This window comes from Strix uralensis, chromosome 1, assembly GCF_047716275.1.
Source record: "Strix uralensis isolate ZFMK-TIS-50842 chromosome 1, bStrUra1, whole genome shotgun sequence".
In the NCBI taxonomy this organism is placed as follows: Eukaryota; Metazoa; Chordata; class Aves; order Strigiformes; family Strigidae; genus Strix; species Strix uralensis.
Genome location: NC_133972.1, coordinates 92620374 through 92640017, shown reverse-complemented (window position 1 = coordinate 92640017; position 19644 = coordinate 92620374). Strand labels below are relative to the sequence as shown.

Here is a 19644-nt window from a genome sequence, read left to right as displayed (position 1 = left end):
AGCCCCAGCTTCTTTTTTTAACATCCTATTCTCCAAGGTGAGTACCTAGCAAGTGTTTGGGCAAGGGTTTTTCAAACCCTACAAGCAGATTTCTTCTCGCCCAACCCCTGAACAGGTAAACCTCAAAAAGAAAATAGAGGATGTTAAAAGCAGACACTTGTGTCAAAGCCTGCCTGCCTTGGTGGAGTACAAAGGTTGTTTAATATCAGTGGTTAGAAATTAACCTTTGATTACAGAAAACTGTATTTTTAGACTAATTCATTTTTTCTTTTGAAAAATCTAAGATGGTCATTTGATGCATCTGACCCCAGAAAAACGTATTTTCTTAAGAGGATTGAAGGATGTGTGTTGTCATCTTGAACCAGGGCCAAAACGTTTTCACAAGGAGAAGCACTCATGACCAGTATCTGATGGGATTAGAGCCTAACTAATGTTGCCTAATTACTTGTCAGTCATCTGTGCTGCTGGTATGCTTTTCAGCTTCAGGTAATTAGTCCACCTCTTAATGAAAATGCACATTTTTTCCTTATAAGTTAACCTCCTGTCCCGAAAATGTCAGGTTTTAGAAACTTCCCTTGTAGTGCTGTCAGTGTTGATGCTTTTGCCTCTGCAGTTTCATATGCCATTTGCATTTGTTGACAAAGATGTAATTTGCTTAGAATTATCTGTAGTTGTGGTGATTGTCTTGCATATGTTGTGATATATTTAGGAAGACAGGCTTTTTCATACATAAGATCATAGTGTGGTGCAGGGAAAACTGCGCAACTCATGGTTTAAATCAAATCAGGATTAAAGTGGTTTTGTCTTTTTAATAAGGACATGTAATGACCTGGCAATCAGTGAGCTGTATGCTGAGGATCAGTACCAGCAATACAACACATAAACCACAATAGTAGATACTTGCAAAATGTTAGTAAACAGCTATAAACTTCTAAAGACCCTTCTATAACTAATCCTAAAGAGTCTGAGGCTCACGCATGCATGCCTGTGGGCACGCCACCCCTGAGGCTGTGTAGGTTGCAAACAAATACCTCTCTTCTGAGAGTGTGGGTCCCCCTATTCTCACACACCTCCTGCAGGTACCTGTGTAACCCACATTTTAGGTGTAGTTACATGTACCTGTGCTGCTCCCTATGCTAATGTATGTGGCACAAATACCCACACACACCTGGGGTGCAGGTCCCTGCTTGTTGCAACCCTGAACTGCCACCAGGCAGAGAGCCAGTGCCTCCAGGCCAAGGCAGAAGTGAGATGTCAGCTGAGCGACTTTTGGCAGTGTCAAACCAGGTTGGACTGGTGTCTATCGCATCCTTCTTTTTTACTTCTTTTCAATCTGACTATTTTCCAAAAATCTCTTGTTAACCCCTGATTACCACTTAATCTGTGTAATAGTTTTCTTGAGCAAACTTCATTGCTGTTGTTATTGTTGTTTTAGTGTTAGCCCTTTGGGGGCAAGCATACTCTCAGGACCGCCAGTTTCGGGTATTAACCTGTTCACACACAGCCCTTTACCCTTACATCCATTCGAGAGCATCTCCTGTTATCCAGCCCCTTTTGCCAGGCAGAGGCACTGCAGATGCCCCCACGATAGTGAAAACTGTGATTCCCAATTTTGTTGTTAGGGTGGGCTGCCCTAGGGGAGGGCCCTTACCCCATCAGTGCCGTCCCTTACGCCGTTGAGCATACTCGACTGTTTCAGGTATGTAATGTTCTGTTAGATGACATCATTGGTCATGGTAGGTGAGACCCTATCAGAGTTTGTAATAACAGCCCTAAGGTTTGAGCTGAATGGGTACATATTGCTTCTGATTTCCTGCCAACCCCTGTGGTCTTGAGAGTTAAAGAGTCTGTCTTTTGGGGTGAAAGAAGAAGCAGCAGCAGCTGTTTTTTAAGAAAGCTGAATTAGATAGAAACATCTCATCGCAAAGCACCAGCCCTGTAGAATACTTGAAGAACTAATTTGGGGATGTTTAAACAGTTGGTCTTTTTCTTCCATGTGGTGACAAAGGCCAGGAGTGATTCACTGAAGTGGAGGGTTTGTGGGAAGACTATTTGCAACGGAGAAAACAGCTCAAACTCCAGACAAGGGGGGAACAACCCGCCAACAGACCGCCTGCGTGGCTTCCTTGTACACACGGTGACTTTCTGGCAACTTCTGAAAACTGCGCAGGGTTGGAGGGTGCCACGAAGGTGCCCAACCATGGGAACGACACCCGGGCAAACACCTCCCAGTCCCGCCCTGGATGCTCCTTGAGAGCAGCGAGGACCTTCCCTCCCCAGCGCCCGCTGCCTTCACGGCGGCCTCCGGGGCTCGGCCGGGCAGCCCGGGGAGGTCCCGGCAACGGGGCACGGCCGGGGGCGAGCTGGGGAGGGCGGCGGGGCTGGGGCAGAGGCCGGCCAGGAGGAGGGCGGCCGGGCTGGGCGGCCCCGGGGCGCTGCGCTGGGGCACCGCCGCGGGGGGGGGGGGGCGACACTGGGGGAGGCGGGGGGCCACGGGGAGCCGCCGGGGCGTGCGCTGTGTCTTTAAAGGCCGGGGCCGGCTGTCGGATCTCCATCCCTCCCTCCCTCCCTCCCTTCATCCCTCCTCCCGGCCCGGCGGTGCTGGGCGCCGGGAGGAGGCGCCTGCCGCTAACAAAAAGTCGGTGGCGGCGGCTCTCCCCTTCCTCCTTCCCCGGGCAACAAGTGGCTGGCGGCGGCTTCCCAGGGGAGGCGGCGGCAGTAGTGGGGCTGCGAGGAGGAGGAGGAAGGCGGAGCAGCGCTGAAGGACCGGAGGAGCCCCTGCGCCGGCCGCGGAGCCTGCGCCCGGGGGCCGTCCCGCCCGTCCTGCTTGTGGATTATAACTGGAGCCGCCTCCCCTGCCCTGACACCCCGGCTGGAAACCGGGGCTGGGAAGGCGTCCCGATACATCCCATCCATTTCTTATTCTTTCCCTCTATTTTTTTTTTTTTTTTTTTTTTTTTTGGAGGGGAAGGGAGGGTATCGGTCACCCGAGAAGAAGCGGAGGAAGTTGCGAGGCTGCTTTGGACATGTCGCCGTGAAAACTCTTCTGGGAGGGGGGTGTGGAGGGGTGTATCTCCTTCCCACCCCCTCACCGCACCCCAGCTCCTCTCCATCATCATCATCACCCGCGGTCGCTCAGCGCCCCGCGGTAGAGATGCTGCGCGGCGGCGGGGGGAGGCGGCGGCGAGCATGAAGCCGGCAGGATGGGCGCGAACAATGGCAAGCAGTACGGCAGCGAGGGTGAGTCGACGGGGGGGAAGAGGGGTGCTGGGGTAGCAGCGGGGGTCACCCCGGCCCGGGGAGGGGGGGGGGGCGGGCGGGCGGGCGAGAGGCGCCGCGGCGGGTCCCCCGCCGCGGCGCCTCTCGCCCGCCCCCCCCCCCCCCCGGGCCGGGGTGACCCCCGCTGGGAACCAGGACACGGCCCTCGGGCTCCTGCTGCGCTGAGACCTTTAAAATACCCTTAATTATGTCGTTGTGGTGTGTTTTTTGTTTTTTCTTTTTTAATAGGTGGGTGGTAACTGCTGTCTCAAGTCATGATGTAGAGGCAGCGGCGTGGCTTCAAACGTTGGGGGCAGCTCAGGGGTTACAGCAGCATAACTTCGCTAAAAACTTTTAGAGCGCTCTTTGTAATCTTTTTCTACTTGTCTTCCTATCCCAAGCTCCTTATATTATGCAGTATGGTATATGACTGCTTCCTGTCTGAACAGAAAAAGAAAAAAAAAGAAATTAACCCCAGGAAAGGAGGGGAGAGTTAATGTTCTCCAGCTGTTATCCATAGATTGTACTCCTGCAATTTCGCTTGAGTGAAACTTTAGTGGGTTTGGTTTTAGATATACAGGGCCTGATTCATTCTTGTGGAAACCTATTAGTCTCGCTGGAGTTGCATCAGGGATGAATTTCAGCTGCTTTGCTGCTGGTGTGGAGGACTACTGGAACAGTCAGCTGGTGTCAGGCAAACCAATGGCAAGTACAGAAAGTTTGTCTTCCTGCCAGCTAGTTTTAAGCTTTCTTTAACTTTTAGTTGTCTTGTATATGTGTTGCCCTCATAGTCTTTATGCAGCCATATAGGATACGTGCCTCCCCCTCATAGTACTGGGCGACCATATAAGATCACTATATTTCTCCCCCCCCCCCCCTTTTTTTTTTGTTGTTGTTGTTGAGGGTTTGTGGGTGGAGCGAAGGAGATGGTCCTGTGGGTCTGCTCGATTCTTTGGGAGTTCAGAAGGCAACTGCCAAAGAATACACCTCTCTCACATCCAAAATATGCATGAAGATTGTCAAAAGGAAAGGGGAAAAACACCACTTCTCAAACAGATCCTGCAGTTCCTTTCACTTATTGCCAATTGAGCTCTGCTTTTGGAAGACTTGAAGTCAGAAGCTTTAAGCTAGAGGTATTCTCGCTGTTGTTGATACTGTCACTAAAATAACTTCGGCATAAATGGGGTGAACCTGGAAGTTGCAATCAAAGCCTCTTTGGTTTTCTCCTGAAAGGGGAAATCCTAGTTTGTCCCCAGAGTTGAAAGTGTCAGTGTTGATAGTTCTGGTCACTTGCAAAAAAGCATGTTGCTGAGGGGTGTTTAGCTCGATGATAAGAAGGCATGGCTGCACCCCTGAGCTTTCCTGTGAGTTCAGAGGAACGCTTTGGGGAAGGAATGTGATGGACACCAAGTCTTCCGCAGTCCTCAGTGGAGATTTACTGTTCCAGCACTACCTGATAGGAACTGTGAGGAAGAGGAGGATTGGTGCAACTAGGATATTCCTAACTAATTCACTTCTTCCTTCCATTCAGAGGGGAGGTTGGATGCTGGGAATGTGGACCATATGTGGTAAATTAATCTTTGCAGTACAGACCATTACCTGGATTGAGAAATAGGTAGAATACTGGTTTAAAAATAAAATAAAACAAAAATAAATTTAAAAAATCCCCAAATGTCATGGCCAAAACTTTGATCTTTCAATTTAGGTAACTCGTCCCACACATCGTTAGTATGCTCGTGGATCTGGGTTTCCTGGCAGCTTCTATGCATCATCAATTACTGTGAAACCTAGAGAAGCTCTTGTTTGCTACTTTCTTTCTGGGTGATGCAGAGGAGAACAAATCTAAATCTGATAAAGGGAGTTGTTTTTTTCATAAGCTACTGGGTCTTTTGGTGCCTTTCACAGTTGAACTGCTAATTACCATAAAAAGTTGCTTTTTAATAGTATGTGACTAAGGTCCCGGGTGGAGGGGTAGCACTCAGAGGAAACATTCAATGGCTGTGTGCTTTAAGAGCAACCTGAATATCTGGCTTGAAGTTCATAGAGTGGCATAGGTGGTTAGGTATGTGGTACATAGTTTTTGGCATAGTTGGCTTTGTAGACTGGTGTTGCGCTGTGTACAGTATGCCATTTTAGGGGTGGAGAAAAGTACCTTTGTTTGCTGAACTTCTTGAATGCTGTTTTCTCATTTGCTGCTTGCTAGTATCTTAGGTGAGATTTCAGAAAGACAACACAAATTACTTTTAAAATGGCTGTTGTTTTTCACGCAGTCTTCCCATCTGCTGTGAAGCTGTGGAACCTCAGGAATTTGCCTGAATTGCTTCTCATCTCAAAGCTGAAGAGATACATTAGGGCAAGAATAACTCCTGCTCAAGATACCACTTCTAAAACACTACATAACCTTTATTAATAGGAAATTACATTTTGCATGGATTGTTACATTGTTACACTTATTAGTACTAGATAATTTTTTGACATTCACATATATACTGTGTATGTAATGATCTTAGGCAGGTGTCCTAACCATTTGTGACTAATAGCATAAACTACACTGTACTACCTTTTTTATTCATTTATTGCTTCTCCAAGGCTTTATTGAATAGAATTTTATTGGAAGGTACAATTGTAATGTCAAGATGGACAGGAGAGCTAGATGTTTGAGGAGTCTAAATTAGTTTGTTTACAGAGCCTGGTGAATAATTCCTGACACCTTTAATGAGTATATCTATTTTCCATAAGTTTAGTTTTCTAAGATAGGCTAAAACTTGCTCAAAATGAAGCTTAAATGTGAATAAAATTGCTTCTCTGAAATATGCCATGAAGATGGGATGTGAACACAACAGTCATTATAAAAAATAAAATAAAATTATAACATACCAAATTTTGTCTACAAGAATTTACCTCTTCTTAGAAGTAGATTATTGAATACAAGTTTATTTTCCTAGTTTTCATTTGGCCTTTTAAAATGTTTCTATAAGGGAGATGATTTCTGAAAGCTTGTTTACCTAGAAGAATATGGAGCTTGAGATTTCAGGCATATCATAGTGTGCAGTAGATCCTGACTGAAATGTTAAAGCTGAAGTTAATCTTTCTGAATGTGTTCCAGCAGTCATGTTTGAATAGCATGACTGAAGTAATAGATTACTGGGGCAAGAAATCCATTTGATCGTGGAGCCGTTCTTGTAAGGCTGGCACCTATGCAGTGGAAATGTATTGTCAGTTACCTCACCAAGAGTGCTTATTGTCCTTCACTTTCCTGCTTTAGGGATAAATCATTCACCTTTCTGTCATTGATTTCTTTTTTAAATAAGAGGAGTCATAGTCATGCCTACCTCATGTCTGATAGCAGAAGGAGCAGCCTGCTGGAGAAGGTATCAAAACCCTTTATTTTTTTTCTTTTTTGTTTAAGGACCTTTATTAAAAGGTATTGCTGAAGAGAATTGCAGCCGACAGAAGACATGAATCATTGTTACAGATGAGGAGGCTCAGCTGAAGTATATCACCCTTGAAGTATTGCTGAGTTGATTAGACACCTAGGCAGTTGCTGTTCCTACTCTGGACACTGTTTCTATAATAGTTCAGTGCAGAATAACCTTATGTGTGCTGGGCACAAGGCTAGGTGGGCACTGGCTATGGAGCCTGCTGTTGGAGGGGGGAGCAGCTAACATCTCCCTTTTTTCTCTGGGAAAAGGTGACTGAATGCTGTCCCTCTTACCACCTGAGGCAACATTGCATCCACAAGGGGAGGACTTCAAAATCACAGGCTTCTGTTTTATAAGGAAATTGGTGCTGTGACATGAGCTGGAGGAGCGATCTGTGTTCTTACGTAGAAAAGGAAGCTGTGGCACTGAGGTGGAATGGCTGCTTTGCAAAATAATCATAACTTTTCAACACTTGTGTTCTGCCCAAGTGACTTCTTTATTACATTGCGAGACTCCAGAACCAGTCAAATTTGAGAGCAACTAAATAATGGTACAACATTTTGACAACACCAGTGTTCAGACCTTATTAAGGGATGTCTTTTTAATGAGTCAGCTGTCCAGATGGGCACAGTTGTTGATAAAACTTCCATTGGATATCTCCTTGCACCACCTTCTTCCAGAAGCTGGTCTAGAGAGGGTTGGTGACAGTGTGCAGCAGCTCTGGCTGATCAGCTAAAATATATCATGAAAGACTTGATAGGACACGGGAGCCTGGTGCTGTGGAGAACAGAGGATGGCAAGGGAGAAACAGATGAAATGGCAGCTTAGGTAAGGAAATCAATATCCTTTCCAAATTGTAACCTTGCTGACAAAGTAATTTTTTTTTTCTTTCTGAATTTGAATATTTGATTTGGAAGACTTAAATGGAAACTATTTAGGAATAACTTTAACTCATCTCTGGTTTTGAAAAATGTTCCTTCTCCAGATTTTTATCTGTGGCATCTTCTGTTCACAAACCACTTGGAGGAAGAATTCCTGTATAGATCCAAGTGTCCTGCTAGTGTCAGTGCCAGTGCAGAAACCTGCCTATGACACGGGATACAGTTGCCACAAAGCACAGGCAACATGGTTCACAAAGATGGCTTTAACCATGATGATGGTGTATGGTAGCTGAAGCTTTCTAGGGATTGCCACTATGTAGCACTGTGGTGAAATAGGTCAGTCTGTGTTCATTCTGGAATAGGTTACTCTCTTAAATCCCTTCCTCAGGAGAAATGGTTCAGGCCTGCTTTACAGACCTAAGATTTCATACTTGTGTCCTCTTTCTTGAAGTTGCTGTTGGACACATTAGCTCCTTTTGAATGGCACCTTTGATTTCAAACTAGATCTCTGTTAATCTAGTGATGGCAAATGTTCTGATGCATCAGGCATTGTGTATGGAAATCTTTTGACTCCAAAAGTTCTGTTAGTTCAGGACCTACAGATTTTTGCATCTGTTAGGATTTGTTTCCCTGCAAAGCATTGGTGGATTAACCTCCCAAGCAGTGCTTATGTCAGGTGTGAAAAGCAGTATAATGCGGTGGTCTTGCATTACAGAAAAAGTATTAGAGATGGGTAAGCTATTTAGTTTAAAAAATCAAATCAGAATAGCTTGTCAATTGTTTATACTGGTGGTTAGAATCTGTGGAGCCTCATAGGCTATCTTAATGAGCGTAAGGGAATGGGAAAGACAGTAAATTAGCTCTTATTGAATTATGTAATTACAAAATTGTGATACCCCCCCTTCCTTCCTCCAGGGTATCTTCTCTATGCACTACATCTTCAAAAGCCAGGGCAGTCTTTGATTCTGTGGTTTTTTTTTTTTTTTTTGTTGGTTCCCCCCCCCCCTCCAAGATTTCCAGAATCAAGTGAAGAGTCTCATCAAGTTAGGGCTAAATGGCTTATCGGCTGTTCAGTTTATTCCCACTTTGTTTTGATGTCTGAGTTGCATTTACACATTACTATCTGACGTGTTAAATGTGAAGTTTAGCATATAGTTTTTACTGCTGTCTGTCTTCCAGTTCTGATCCTTTCCCAGGTGTTCTGTTGAGATAATATGTCTTGCTGTTCTTGGAGAAGTCTTTTTTTTTTTTTTTTTCTTTCCCTACTTTAGCTAGATGTCATTCAGAGGGACCTTGAGAGGTGGGCCTGTGTAAACCTCATGAAGTTCAACAAGGCCAAGTGCAAGGTCCTGCAGTTGGGTCAAGGCAATCCCATGCACAAATACAGGCTGGGCGATGAGTGGATTGAGAGCAGCCCTGAGGAGAAGGACTTGGGGGTACTGGTGGATGGAAAACTGACTATGCGCCAGCAATGTGCACTCACAGCCCAGAAAGCCAACCATATCCTGGGCTGCATCGAGAGAAATGTAGTCACCAAGTTGAGGGAGGTGATTCTCCCCCTCTCCTCTGCTCTCATGAGATCCCACCTGGAGTACTGTGTCCAGCTCTGGGGCCCCCAATATACGGAGGACGTGGACCTGCTCGAGCAAGTCCAGAGGAGGACCACAAAGATGACTGGGGGCTGGAGCACCTTCCTTGTGAGGGCAGGCTGAGAGAGTTGGGGTTGTTCAGCCTGGAGAACGCAAGGCTCCGGGGAGACCTTATAGGGGCCTTCCAGTACTTAAAGCGGGCCTACAGGAAAGATGGGGAGGGACTCTTGATCAGGGAGTGTAATGATAGGATGAGGGGTGACAGTTTTAAACTGAAAGAGGGTAAATTTAAACTAGATATAGGGAAGAAATTCTCTCCTGTGAGGGTGGTGAGATGCTGGAACAGGTTGCCTAGAGATGTGGCTGCCCCCTTCCTGGAAGTGTTCAAGGCCAGGTTGGACAGGGCTTTGAGCAACCTGGTCTAGTGGAAGGTGTCCCTGCCTGTGGCAGGGGATTGGAACTAGACGGTCTTTAAGGTCCCTTCCAACCCAAACCATTCTATGATTCTCTTACACACCTCCCCACTGTGTAATTGCTGCAATTGAAACTTAACACCCTCCATAGAACTACTCTAAGTGTTATGGTGCTGCTCAATGGCACTCTTTGTGCTTACTTATACAATCTTTTCTGCTTTGTGGTGCTCAGCCAGGGTTGGTTCTTACATTTTACCTGTAGATGGTTTTTAGTCTGCCGCGTTCAGGGAGTCAAGAGACTTGCCTCTTAACAGCAAGATTTGGACTGGAAAGGAAGCAACATTAAAAATGTCAATCCTTCAAGCAATGTCGATTTTGAAAGTAAATTTGTCCTCTGACAGTAGCCAACTGCTGCTAACCAAAAGTAACCTTCACAAATGCTGCTTATGACTTTTTTTTTTAATCTAAGTTTCAGCTGAGCAATGCAAAAGGGTTGTGTGTATGTTTACTCAGTTTGTCTCCAAAAAGTAAATTTACTCTAAGCTCAGTGCTTATGTTGCTGCTTGTTGTCCAGATCACATGACAGGGACAGGAGGAGGCTTGGATACAGCATTTAACTGTGCTGCTGTGCTGCTTTCAGTTTCATATGGTACAGTATTTTCTTTCTTTAAAAAAAAAAAAATAAATTAACTGCCTGTGTGTACTCAGGCACATATGTTTATATATACACACACACACAAAGTAACATGTTGGGGGGGGATTTAGGCTTCAAAAGTTGTTAATGTTATCTGTAGCTTTCTAGAAAGTAACTTAGTGGCTCACATCAACGTTATTTCATAAATGTTACTCATTTCCTAAAATGCTTCTGGGGGGAGGTAGGGTCTTTTTTATTTTATTATTGCTTTGTTAACAAATATGAGCTAACTAACTGTACTCTGGGGAATTATCTTTGTCTTGGATGGTTGCTTCAGCCCAGTGCAAAAGTAACTAGATGCTCTTTCTTTTGTATATTTTATAAAAAAAAAAAATATCATTAACTGGATGCCAGTCAGAGGCCTGAATAAACTTTGGTGCTGGTGATACAACATGGAAAGCTTCTAGCTCACCCCTCTCAACTAAGGTAGTAGGAGTTTAGGACTTGCACATCCTAGTCCTTATTTTACTTGCTCCCTGTAGGCAGGGAAGGAAATAAGATTGCTTTACTAACTTTCCTAAACTGAAATGGTATTTTTGTTTTCTTGGAAGAAGTACCTTGTACCAAGCTAGATTCATAAAATCCAAGTTGAAGTTGATAGTGTATAGTTACTTGTGGAAGAACATCAACATGTATTCAGGATTGTCTGCCTGTTTTAAGTCTAAATTGCTAGTCCAAAAATCTCCTCAGAGAACTTGGTTTTCTGGCATTTTCAGTCCTTTGGCTAATTCTAGATTCCTCACTTCTGCGAGTAATTTCGAACTAGGTATTGGTTTACTACTTTGTGGGTCTTGTTTGTGTTAGGAAAGTGATTAGCAGAAGATAGTGGATGGCATTTGAAAGCTGAAATGCACAAATGGTTTATTTCTGTTCTTTGTTTTGTAGACAACTAAGTCTGTATCCTTTAACACAGGATGAGTGCTTTGCTAAATTAGGGCAGCTATTTTATTAAGGAGTAAAAACCTTCAAAACTTGAAAAATGGGTTGTGGCCTGTCTGTAGAATCTGTTCCTTGCTCATAAGGAAAAGAAATATGCAGCATTTTCTAAGAATACAGATATACAACTTGTGATTGGATAAGCATGCTGAGAGACTTTGTTACTCAAGTAGCATTTAGGTTGAGTACTAGTAGTGTTGTTGTAGTTGACCTCGGGGAAAAGCTATTAGTTCCATCTGATCGTACCACTCACTTTCGTTTCAAGTCTACCTGTGTGCCTTTTGGCAGAGACATCATGTTAAGGACAGTTTTATGTGAGGGGTCCTTAGAGGAGTTGAAGCATAGAGGAGGTGCTATCATCTTGATGTTATGCTGTAGGTCGTTAAAGAAGTCCCTGTTATCCTAGACTGCACATCTTACATGCTTGCCACTGTGGTGTCTGTATCTGTAGATGTCCCTCCATACAGAAGAAGTCATCAGGGACCATGGCCATTCTTCTCAAGAAAGCAGTAAGGTCTGCACACTGACCAGAGTAAGGGTCTTTAACCCAAGAAGCTCTAAACCAGAAACAAACAGAGCTAAATTGTGCTGATCACAGAAACACTCTCATATATCTTCTATATGGAGGTGTGAAGAAGTGCTGTTGTGATTGTGCTACATAGACTGAACTGTAGGAGAACCTGGAATATGCCAGAGAGGTGATAAGATATCTCAACCCTGGATCTATTCAAGGTCAGGTTGGACAGGGCTCTGAGCAACCTGATCTAGTTGAAGATGTCCCTGCTCATTGCAAGGGAGTTGGACTAGATGACTTTTAAAGGTCCCTTTCAACCCAAACTATTCTATGATAATATGCACAAACAGTTTCAAGTACTGCCTTAAAGGAAAGGCTTGAGTTGGCTGTGTTTGAACAGATATTTAAGGAAAAGGCTTCAACTTTGTACCAGTATCTAAGCTCAACAAAAGTAATTTCTTGGCAAAGTAGGTCTCTTCACCTTATGCACTTTTGAGATCTCTGCCTTAAACAAGTAAATGGAGAAAAAATTGCTGGGTGCTTTTTTTTTCCCTGTATACATTTCGTCATCCCCACCAAGTTGAAACCCTTGTTGTAAGGCTACTTGTTCAAGCGAATGGATGTTTAACACGCATGCCTGTATCTGAACTGAGTAATTACTGTAGGGATCTGCATGGCATTGGGAATCTTTTTCCTTCCTGTGCTCAACAGCACTGTTTGCTGAAAATGCAACCTCAGGCTTCATTTATGTGCATGGGATTTAAACAGAGGAAGCTATAGTGGCATATCAGTTATTGCTCTAATTTTAATGCACCTTTGCTCAATGGGAAGGGTTTGTTTTCTAACACATCTGTTTTCAGAATTGAGATATGAAAATGCATAACAGATACAGCAACTTGCATTCAGACACAGGTGGGGTAGTGACTCTCTTGAGCTGAGGAGTCATGTAGTTAGACTTATGTTGCCATCATATCCTTGCTTTAGTAGTGTGCATGGTAGTACAGTACTTAACCTGGAGCTCTGTATTCCAGGCAGGCTGTGGTGGTAAACCCTTCCAAAGACCCTTCTTGGAGTAAAGAGAGAAACAGGAAGCTTTCTTTCATGCCCATGTTTTGAATCAGGAAATTCCTGTCTACAACACATAAATTTGTCATGTCAACATCTTAAAATCATGTGATGCTTCTTTCTCAGGGTTTTGTGTACAAATGTCTATAATAGCTGCAGGAATGCTATATTGAAGTCTTCTCAAACAGCATACTAACTTGGAGGAATGTGTTCTAATACTCTTTTCAGTGAATCTATTTTAAAAATTATCATCTTCAATTTCATTATTTGTTCCTGTAAAGACACTAATGAGATTTGCAGATGATATTATAAAAGGAGCAGTTATGAGGTCAGATGTTTGTTGTTGTTGTTTAAGAAAGAAAAGAAAAAGGAGAAGCCAGAAACATTGGCATAATGTCAATGATGGTTAACTAGAAAGAACCCCTTTTGATCAAGAGTCACACAGGCTTGTTTAACAGTGAAAGGAGAATTTGGATCAAGTATAGTTGTCACATTACAAGTGTAATCTTGTCAGTTCATGGGGAGTCCAGACTTTCATTGCTTGTATGACTTCACGCATTATAGAGAAGCAGGCCATCTATTTAAGGCTCTGATACTACTTTGTTGCCAGATTGCACACAGTCCTCTTTCTGTGTGACTGCATGGGATGGAGGAACTTGGAGGTTTTTTTCTTAAATTGTGTAATAATTACTTAAAGAATTAGTATTTCATTTAAATTCTATCCTTGAGGGATAGTAAAGCTATTGTGGGAACTGATGAACAGCAAGCACATGTATTTGAGAGTTTCTTACGTGCTCATGGCTCTTACTGTGAAATATGTTGTTTTGTCACTGACACAACGATGTTAGTACTTGATCTAGCGCACCGCTGGAGTGCAAGAGAAAAAACAACAGCTGGTCACCCACAGAAGTACTGAACAGATCATCTTTTCTGTAGTACCTAGCGAAACGTATTTCTGTTCTCCATATTCCATTTGCCTTTTCTCTGACAGTTTATAAGGAAGTTGCTTGTGGCATCAACATAACTTTTTTAAACTAAGATGATGGAAACAATAAGCTATTGCTGAAATATGTGGTGAAAATTGTTGATATTATACTACTACAACTCATGCTTTTAGAATTTTTGGAACCTTAGGATTTACTAAAAGAGGTATAAATAAAAACCTCAGAGAGAAGGATTTCAGTTCCAGTTAGCCATGCTAGCATTAAGTTGAAACTAACAATATGGTCGTGTATGTCAAGAAGATCTAGTAGCTGACCTTCCTCCTTGAGTTCATGTTTGATTGTATTCTTTCATAGCCAATAAGCTTGAAGGCCTTCATCTGTTTTTAGAAGGGTTTGAGAACATAGGTGCTCTTTCTTGCTGAGGAATTGCTCTCTTGTTCCGCAATACTAGACTGCGAGTGGAGATCAGTACAGGCAGTAAAATTACATTAGGATATTTTCCCATCAACTCCTGGCCATATCTCGATTTCTACTTTAGAGCCTGAAGTATACAGACTCACAGATTGGAAGTGACATCTCTGGAGATGTCTAATCCAACTCACTACTCAGAACAGATCAACTAGAGCAAGTTGCCCAGAGCCACGTACAGTCAGATTTTTGAACACCTCCAACCTTACAACATCTCTGGGCAGCCTCATCCAGTGTTCACTCACCTGTAGATTTAAAGAAAAAAAAAAAGGATGCTTTGATGCTTTATTATTTTTGAATGAAAGTGCTTATATTTCAGTTTGTGACCATTCTCTCTTGTCTGTTCACTGGCTGTCACTGAAAAGCATCTGGTTCTGTCTTCTTTTACTCCCTTCTCTCCCTCCTACAGGTATTTATACACATTGATAAGATTACCCCTTGAGTCCTCTCTTCTCCAGGGTAAACCATCCCAGCTCTCTAAGCCTCTCTTCATGTGTCAGATGCTCCAATCAATTTATCTTTATGGCCTTTTACTGGACTCTCTCCAGTATGTCCATGTCTCTCTTGTACTGAGGAGCCCAGACCTGGACCCAGCACTCCAGATGTAGCCTCACCAGTGCTGAGTAGTGGAGAAGAATCAACTCTCTCAATCTGCTACAGTGCTTTCTGATAGCGATGCAGGCTGGGATATAGTTGGCTGCCTTTGCTGTGAGGGCACATTGCTGGCTCATGTTCAACTTGATGTCCACCAGAACCCTCAGATCCTTTCCTGTCAAGCTGCGTTCCAGCTGGTTATACCTCCCCAGGTGCAGGACTCTAAACTTCCTTCTGTTGAACTATCTTCCTGAGGCTCTCGTTGGCCCACTTGTCATCCTGTTGAAGTCCATCTGAATGGCAGCAACCCCTTGGTGCATCAGTCACTACTCCCAGCTTTGTATCATCTGTGAACTCGTTGAGGGTGCACTCTGTCCCATCATTCAGGTCACCACTAGTGATGGGGCTCCAGGTGCACTTCATGTTGCTGATCACAACAATTTGTTCCCAGCAGGTTGGTTAGTCTTCACTTTGTCTCACTGTCCATTGATGAAGTGTGTACTTCATCAGTTGTCTATGAAGGTGCTATGGGAAACAGAGTTGGAAAGTCTTACTGAAGTCAGGATACACCACATCCTCTATATCCCCTCATCCACTGAGCCAGTCATTTTATTGTTGATGTCTGTCAGATTCGTCAGGCATGACTTCCATTTATAAATCTACACTAATGACTCCTGATCACCTTCTTGGCTTGGAAATATTTTCCAGGAAGCTCTGTCACTTTTCCTGGCTTGAGGTGAGGCTGCCCAGCCTGTGGGTCTCTAGATTCTCCTCCCTGCCCTGCTTGAAGACTAGAGGAAAGCAAAAATCACCCCTCAAGAACCTCTCCTGATTGCCATGACCTTTCTAAGATAATTGAGAGTGACCTTGCCATGGCATTACCAGATCACTCAGCCCTCAGAAGTGCATTCCATCAGGTCTCATGGAATTATGTCTGTCCAGTTTGTTTAAATGTCTCCCAAACTTGATCGTCCTGTACTTCTACTGGTTACTTATGTTTATAAAAGGTACTACCAGGCTTTCAGAAGTAATACAGTTCAACTGTAGCAAGTTCTGGCAAGTGTTAAGGCTGTCTTACAGTAGTTGAGTATCTCTAAACAGTGCTCTGTAAACTTGTGTCTACAGCTGGTTTGGAGTTTTTCAGCTATAATTTATTTTTACCTTGTATTATTAAGGTTTAAAAAAAGTCTTCATTTCCACTGTATAAAGAAACTCACTTTCTCAATGACTGTTCTTTCTTTTGGCAGACAACAGATAAAATAGAAGAACCCTCCTAAGAGTTGTGGTGGTAGAATCAGGCTCTGTTTTTTGTTGCTGTTTCTGGCAGAATAAATGGTCTGTGCTTTTACGAAAAGCTTCTTCAACAGAGTTTTGCTTGTTTCAGAAGGAACAGCTAGCCCAGGATCACATGTTTTTTTTTTCTCTCCTAGAAAATGAAGATTGTTGCTTTAATTAATGAAGAAGTTATATTTGTATTAATCATGGTAAGAAATAATTTCTGCAGTTTTCAAGTTGATGTAGCCATAACTGGTAAAAATGCTTGTCAGTAATCCATATTCTGCTGGTGTAAAGACTTGCTGCTTTCCACATATTCTAAAATTGGATCAAAAAGGATTTAAATCCCTCATTTAAATTATAGTGCAAGGGGTATGTTAATATTCAAGTTTAGAAGAAACAATCATTACCAGACAATATAGTTAATTTAAATGTTCTAAAGTGCTAGTAGATCCTTCTCAGTTTAGAATCTTCTATTTAAAACTAAACCCATGTACAACACGTCTTTTGGGTATTGCTACGCTTTATGCTACTTGGCAATGGAATTTACATTTTGGCTTTAGTACCGAAAAGCTACCTTTAGGTTAATTCACCTGTTAACATTACCTATTCCTTGCACATTTGTTCTGTGTGGGAGAGGGAGTGACTTTCTAGCAAGATGGAAGGTTAAATTCCCTGTGACATAATCAGGTCTATGAAAGATACTGGGATCAGAACTATATCCACAGTGACTTGAATTAAAATGTTCAAACATAAAAGATTTTAGGGGTGACTTTTTTAAAACAGGTTTTCTTTCCATTTGTATGTATAGACTATACAGCATACTCCGGTATGAAGTTTTCTTTGGCACTCATTAGACGTGAGCAGAATATTTTGCCAATGTCTTCATTTCTCTTGGGAAATTATTGCTCTTTATTCCCCCGTGGGTGTACCTTTTGTTGCACTGTGTGGTTGTCTTTATGGAGAAACTTGAATGCTTGTGGGTATTTTTCTCTTGCCAGGAACTGCTGAAACAAAGGTGAATGTGAGACTTCCTCTCCCTCAAACAATTACTAATTTTTCCCACTTTGACTCTGGTTTCAAGAGGCTGCATACAAGAGAGCTTTTCTTGTATCTGAGAAATTATCCAACTGTGAATGGGTTTACAGATTATCAAGAGGTATGGCAGCAATTGGGAGTAAGTGGAATGTTAGTTTCTGTTTGGTTGTCCACAGATTTATTGATTGAAGGATTGCATTTTGTTTTAGGGCTTTGGTGATGATGTCATTTGCTTCTCACTGTGAAAGTACATAGTATGTCAAACTGTATTTCTGACTCTGAGAGCTGAACTGGAATGACTGTCCAGCATCTTAAAAATTGTACATGTTTCTCTAGTTATGGGTCAGGTAACGAGGTGGAATTAAACCACCTTATTGCTTACCTTTTTTGAGCACAGGAAGAAGTCTTGGCAGCAGAAGTTGGACACAAGTGAATGTTGCAGACCTGTTCCTTTCTGGGTTTCCTGCTTTCATTTTGCCAGGCCTCATTTTCTACAGAAAATATATTCATGCCCCCTCTCTGTGTCCTTCACTGAGGTGTAGGGTTTCTTCATTAAGTCCCTACATGAGCGAAAACATTCCTAGAAAGTGAAGTTTGGCTTCCATAGGATTAGAATCCAAACCAGAACAAGTCTAGTCAGACACAGGAGCCTTTCATGCAGCAGATTCGGCTGTTAGTGGCAGTGTGGTTTGTCTGTTTGTGCCTTTTAAGCACCAATTAACCCTACCTGTGTTTTCAACAATGTTATTCCTAGCTGAGTTATCGATACTTGGCTGAAAGGAATGTGGTAGGTAGGACACAGAGCCTGGTCTTTTTGTGAATTAACTCATATTGATAACTGCCTTGTTTCTAATGCTAGCCATCCATGGTTTTGAGGAAATGTAAGACAAATTGTGAAGGATTCTGAAAATTTAGGAGGTATTTTTGAGCCAAGGCCAGGTCTCTAACTATGCACTTGAGAGAAAAAGAATCCTCACACAGTCTTGTTTTAACCCTGTGGATGCTGGCTTATAGCAAGTGGAGTGTGGACAAAATCCCTGCATGATCAGTAGAACTCATTCTTCTAATTTTTTTTTTTTCTTTGGTAGTTGAACAAATCCTGTATTTACCAAGGCCTGAAAGTGGTGGTACTTGGCTGTTGGGCAGCCAGTGAAGAGAGCCCTCAAGTCTGCTGGCTCATACCCAAAAGCAACCATTTTGCAAAAGATAAGTCCTTTATCTCGCATGGTAAATTCTCCCAGTCAGGTAGCATTCTCCAGAAATAACAAAACAAAAACCAGAAAAATACAAAACGTTAGAAAATGAATAGGATAGATTAAGATCACCTATTGGTATGTAGTCATCTAGCCCTGTAGTCCTAAATGGCTGATGATATGTGTTATGTACCCAGGTAAGGAAGAGTAGGGTGGGGAAGAGGGTGGTGTCTCTGGAGTTCCTCAATCTTTCACAGAAATCCTTGACCACACTTAAACAACTGTGCTGTGTTTTATTTTCAGTTTTACATGACAAATCTGCTTTTGATATTTGTATTTTATAACCTGTAGCAGTGTTGGAAGATGAGCAACGTGAAAGCTCAAGGGCAAATGCAAAGAATTCTTAGGGTTTTAATTGATTTCTAATCTGTTTTGATTTAGCGTACTCTCCAGAAACTGGATGATAATGGTGCAACGCTGCTCAGTGATACCTTTGCACTCTTTTTCCAACTGTCCCTTAAGGCCTCTGTAATTCCTTCCCTCTCTTGAGAGCTTTACCTTTCCCCAGGAGGAAAAAGTATACATAGTTTTTTCTTCATAGTTCTTGCAGGTACTATACTGTATCTGGTTGGGATTTGATCTGTTTGAGGTTCTGTAGGGAACAATGAAAAACCTTTTTGTTATGAGCAAGTGCTACTGCTAACCCTTCTTCCTTCCTCATACACTTGCATGTGTGTTGCCAATATGGATTGTTGCTACTTAAATCAAGTTGGGTTGTAGGAGAATTAGGGACTGCTCTTTAGTTGGTAGCAGTGGATGTCAGCATTAAGACTAACAAAAACTGTTCTACCTCTTCTCCCCCACTTTACAGATGGTAGGTGCTCTAAGTTGATTTGAAGATGAAGATTACCCTTTCCCAGCATTTATTGCATTGTAACAATATAAGCTATTCCAATGTGAGGATTTTTGTCTAAAAGCTTTTCTTTGCTGTAGACTTGACAATTGGAAGGTTCAGAAAAAAATTCAGTGTAATCTCAACTACAGATTCTAGTCTTTTGAATCTTAGAGTTGAAAGCACAAATTGGTGGGGTTGTGGTGGAAAGGTATGTGTATGTTGAGGACTAAGAGAAAAAGCTTTCCTGGACTATACAAGATATGTTCAGCAGGTACCCAGCAGAAAATTCTCTTAAATTAATAAAAACATCCTTTGAATGAATGCCTTACAGATAGTAGGTCAGTCTGTTTTAGTGAACTGAGGTGCTCCTGGTTTTAACTATGTGTGTGTTAGGATGACAGAAAATGGAAGATTACCAAATGTCATGAAGTGTTCTCTGCTATTCTCTTGTACAGCAATACCAAA

At 42.6% G+C, this 19644-nt stretch overlaps 1 protein-coding gene across 1 annotated transcript in view; it reads left to right on the top strand.

Annotated features, from left to right (window-relative positions):
• The first annotated feature begins 2598 nt into the window (after positions 1 to 2598).
• The window catches only part of FBXL7 (F-box and leucine rich repeat protein 7), a 197057-nt gene continuing 180011 nt past the window's right edge, over positions 2599 to 19644 (top strand). Inside the window, exons 1-2 of the mRNA XM_074874011.1 lie at positions 2599 to 2811; positions 2847 to 3240. Coding sequence (XP_074730112.1) covers positions 3204 to 3240 — 37 coding nt within the window. The 5' untranslated portion in view covers positions 2599 to 2811; positions 2847 to 3203. The remainder of the gene's footprint in view (positions 2812 to 2846; positions 3241 to 19644) is intronic.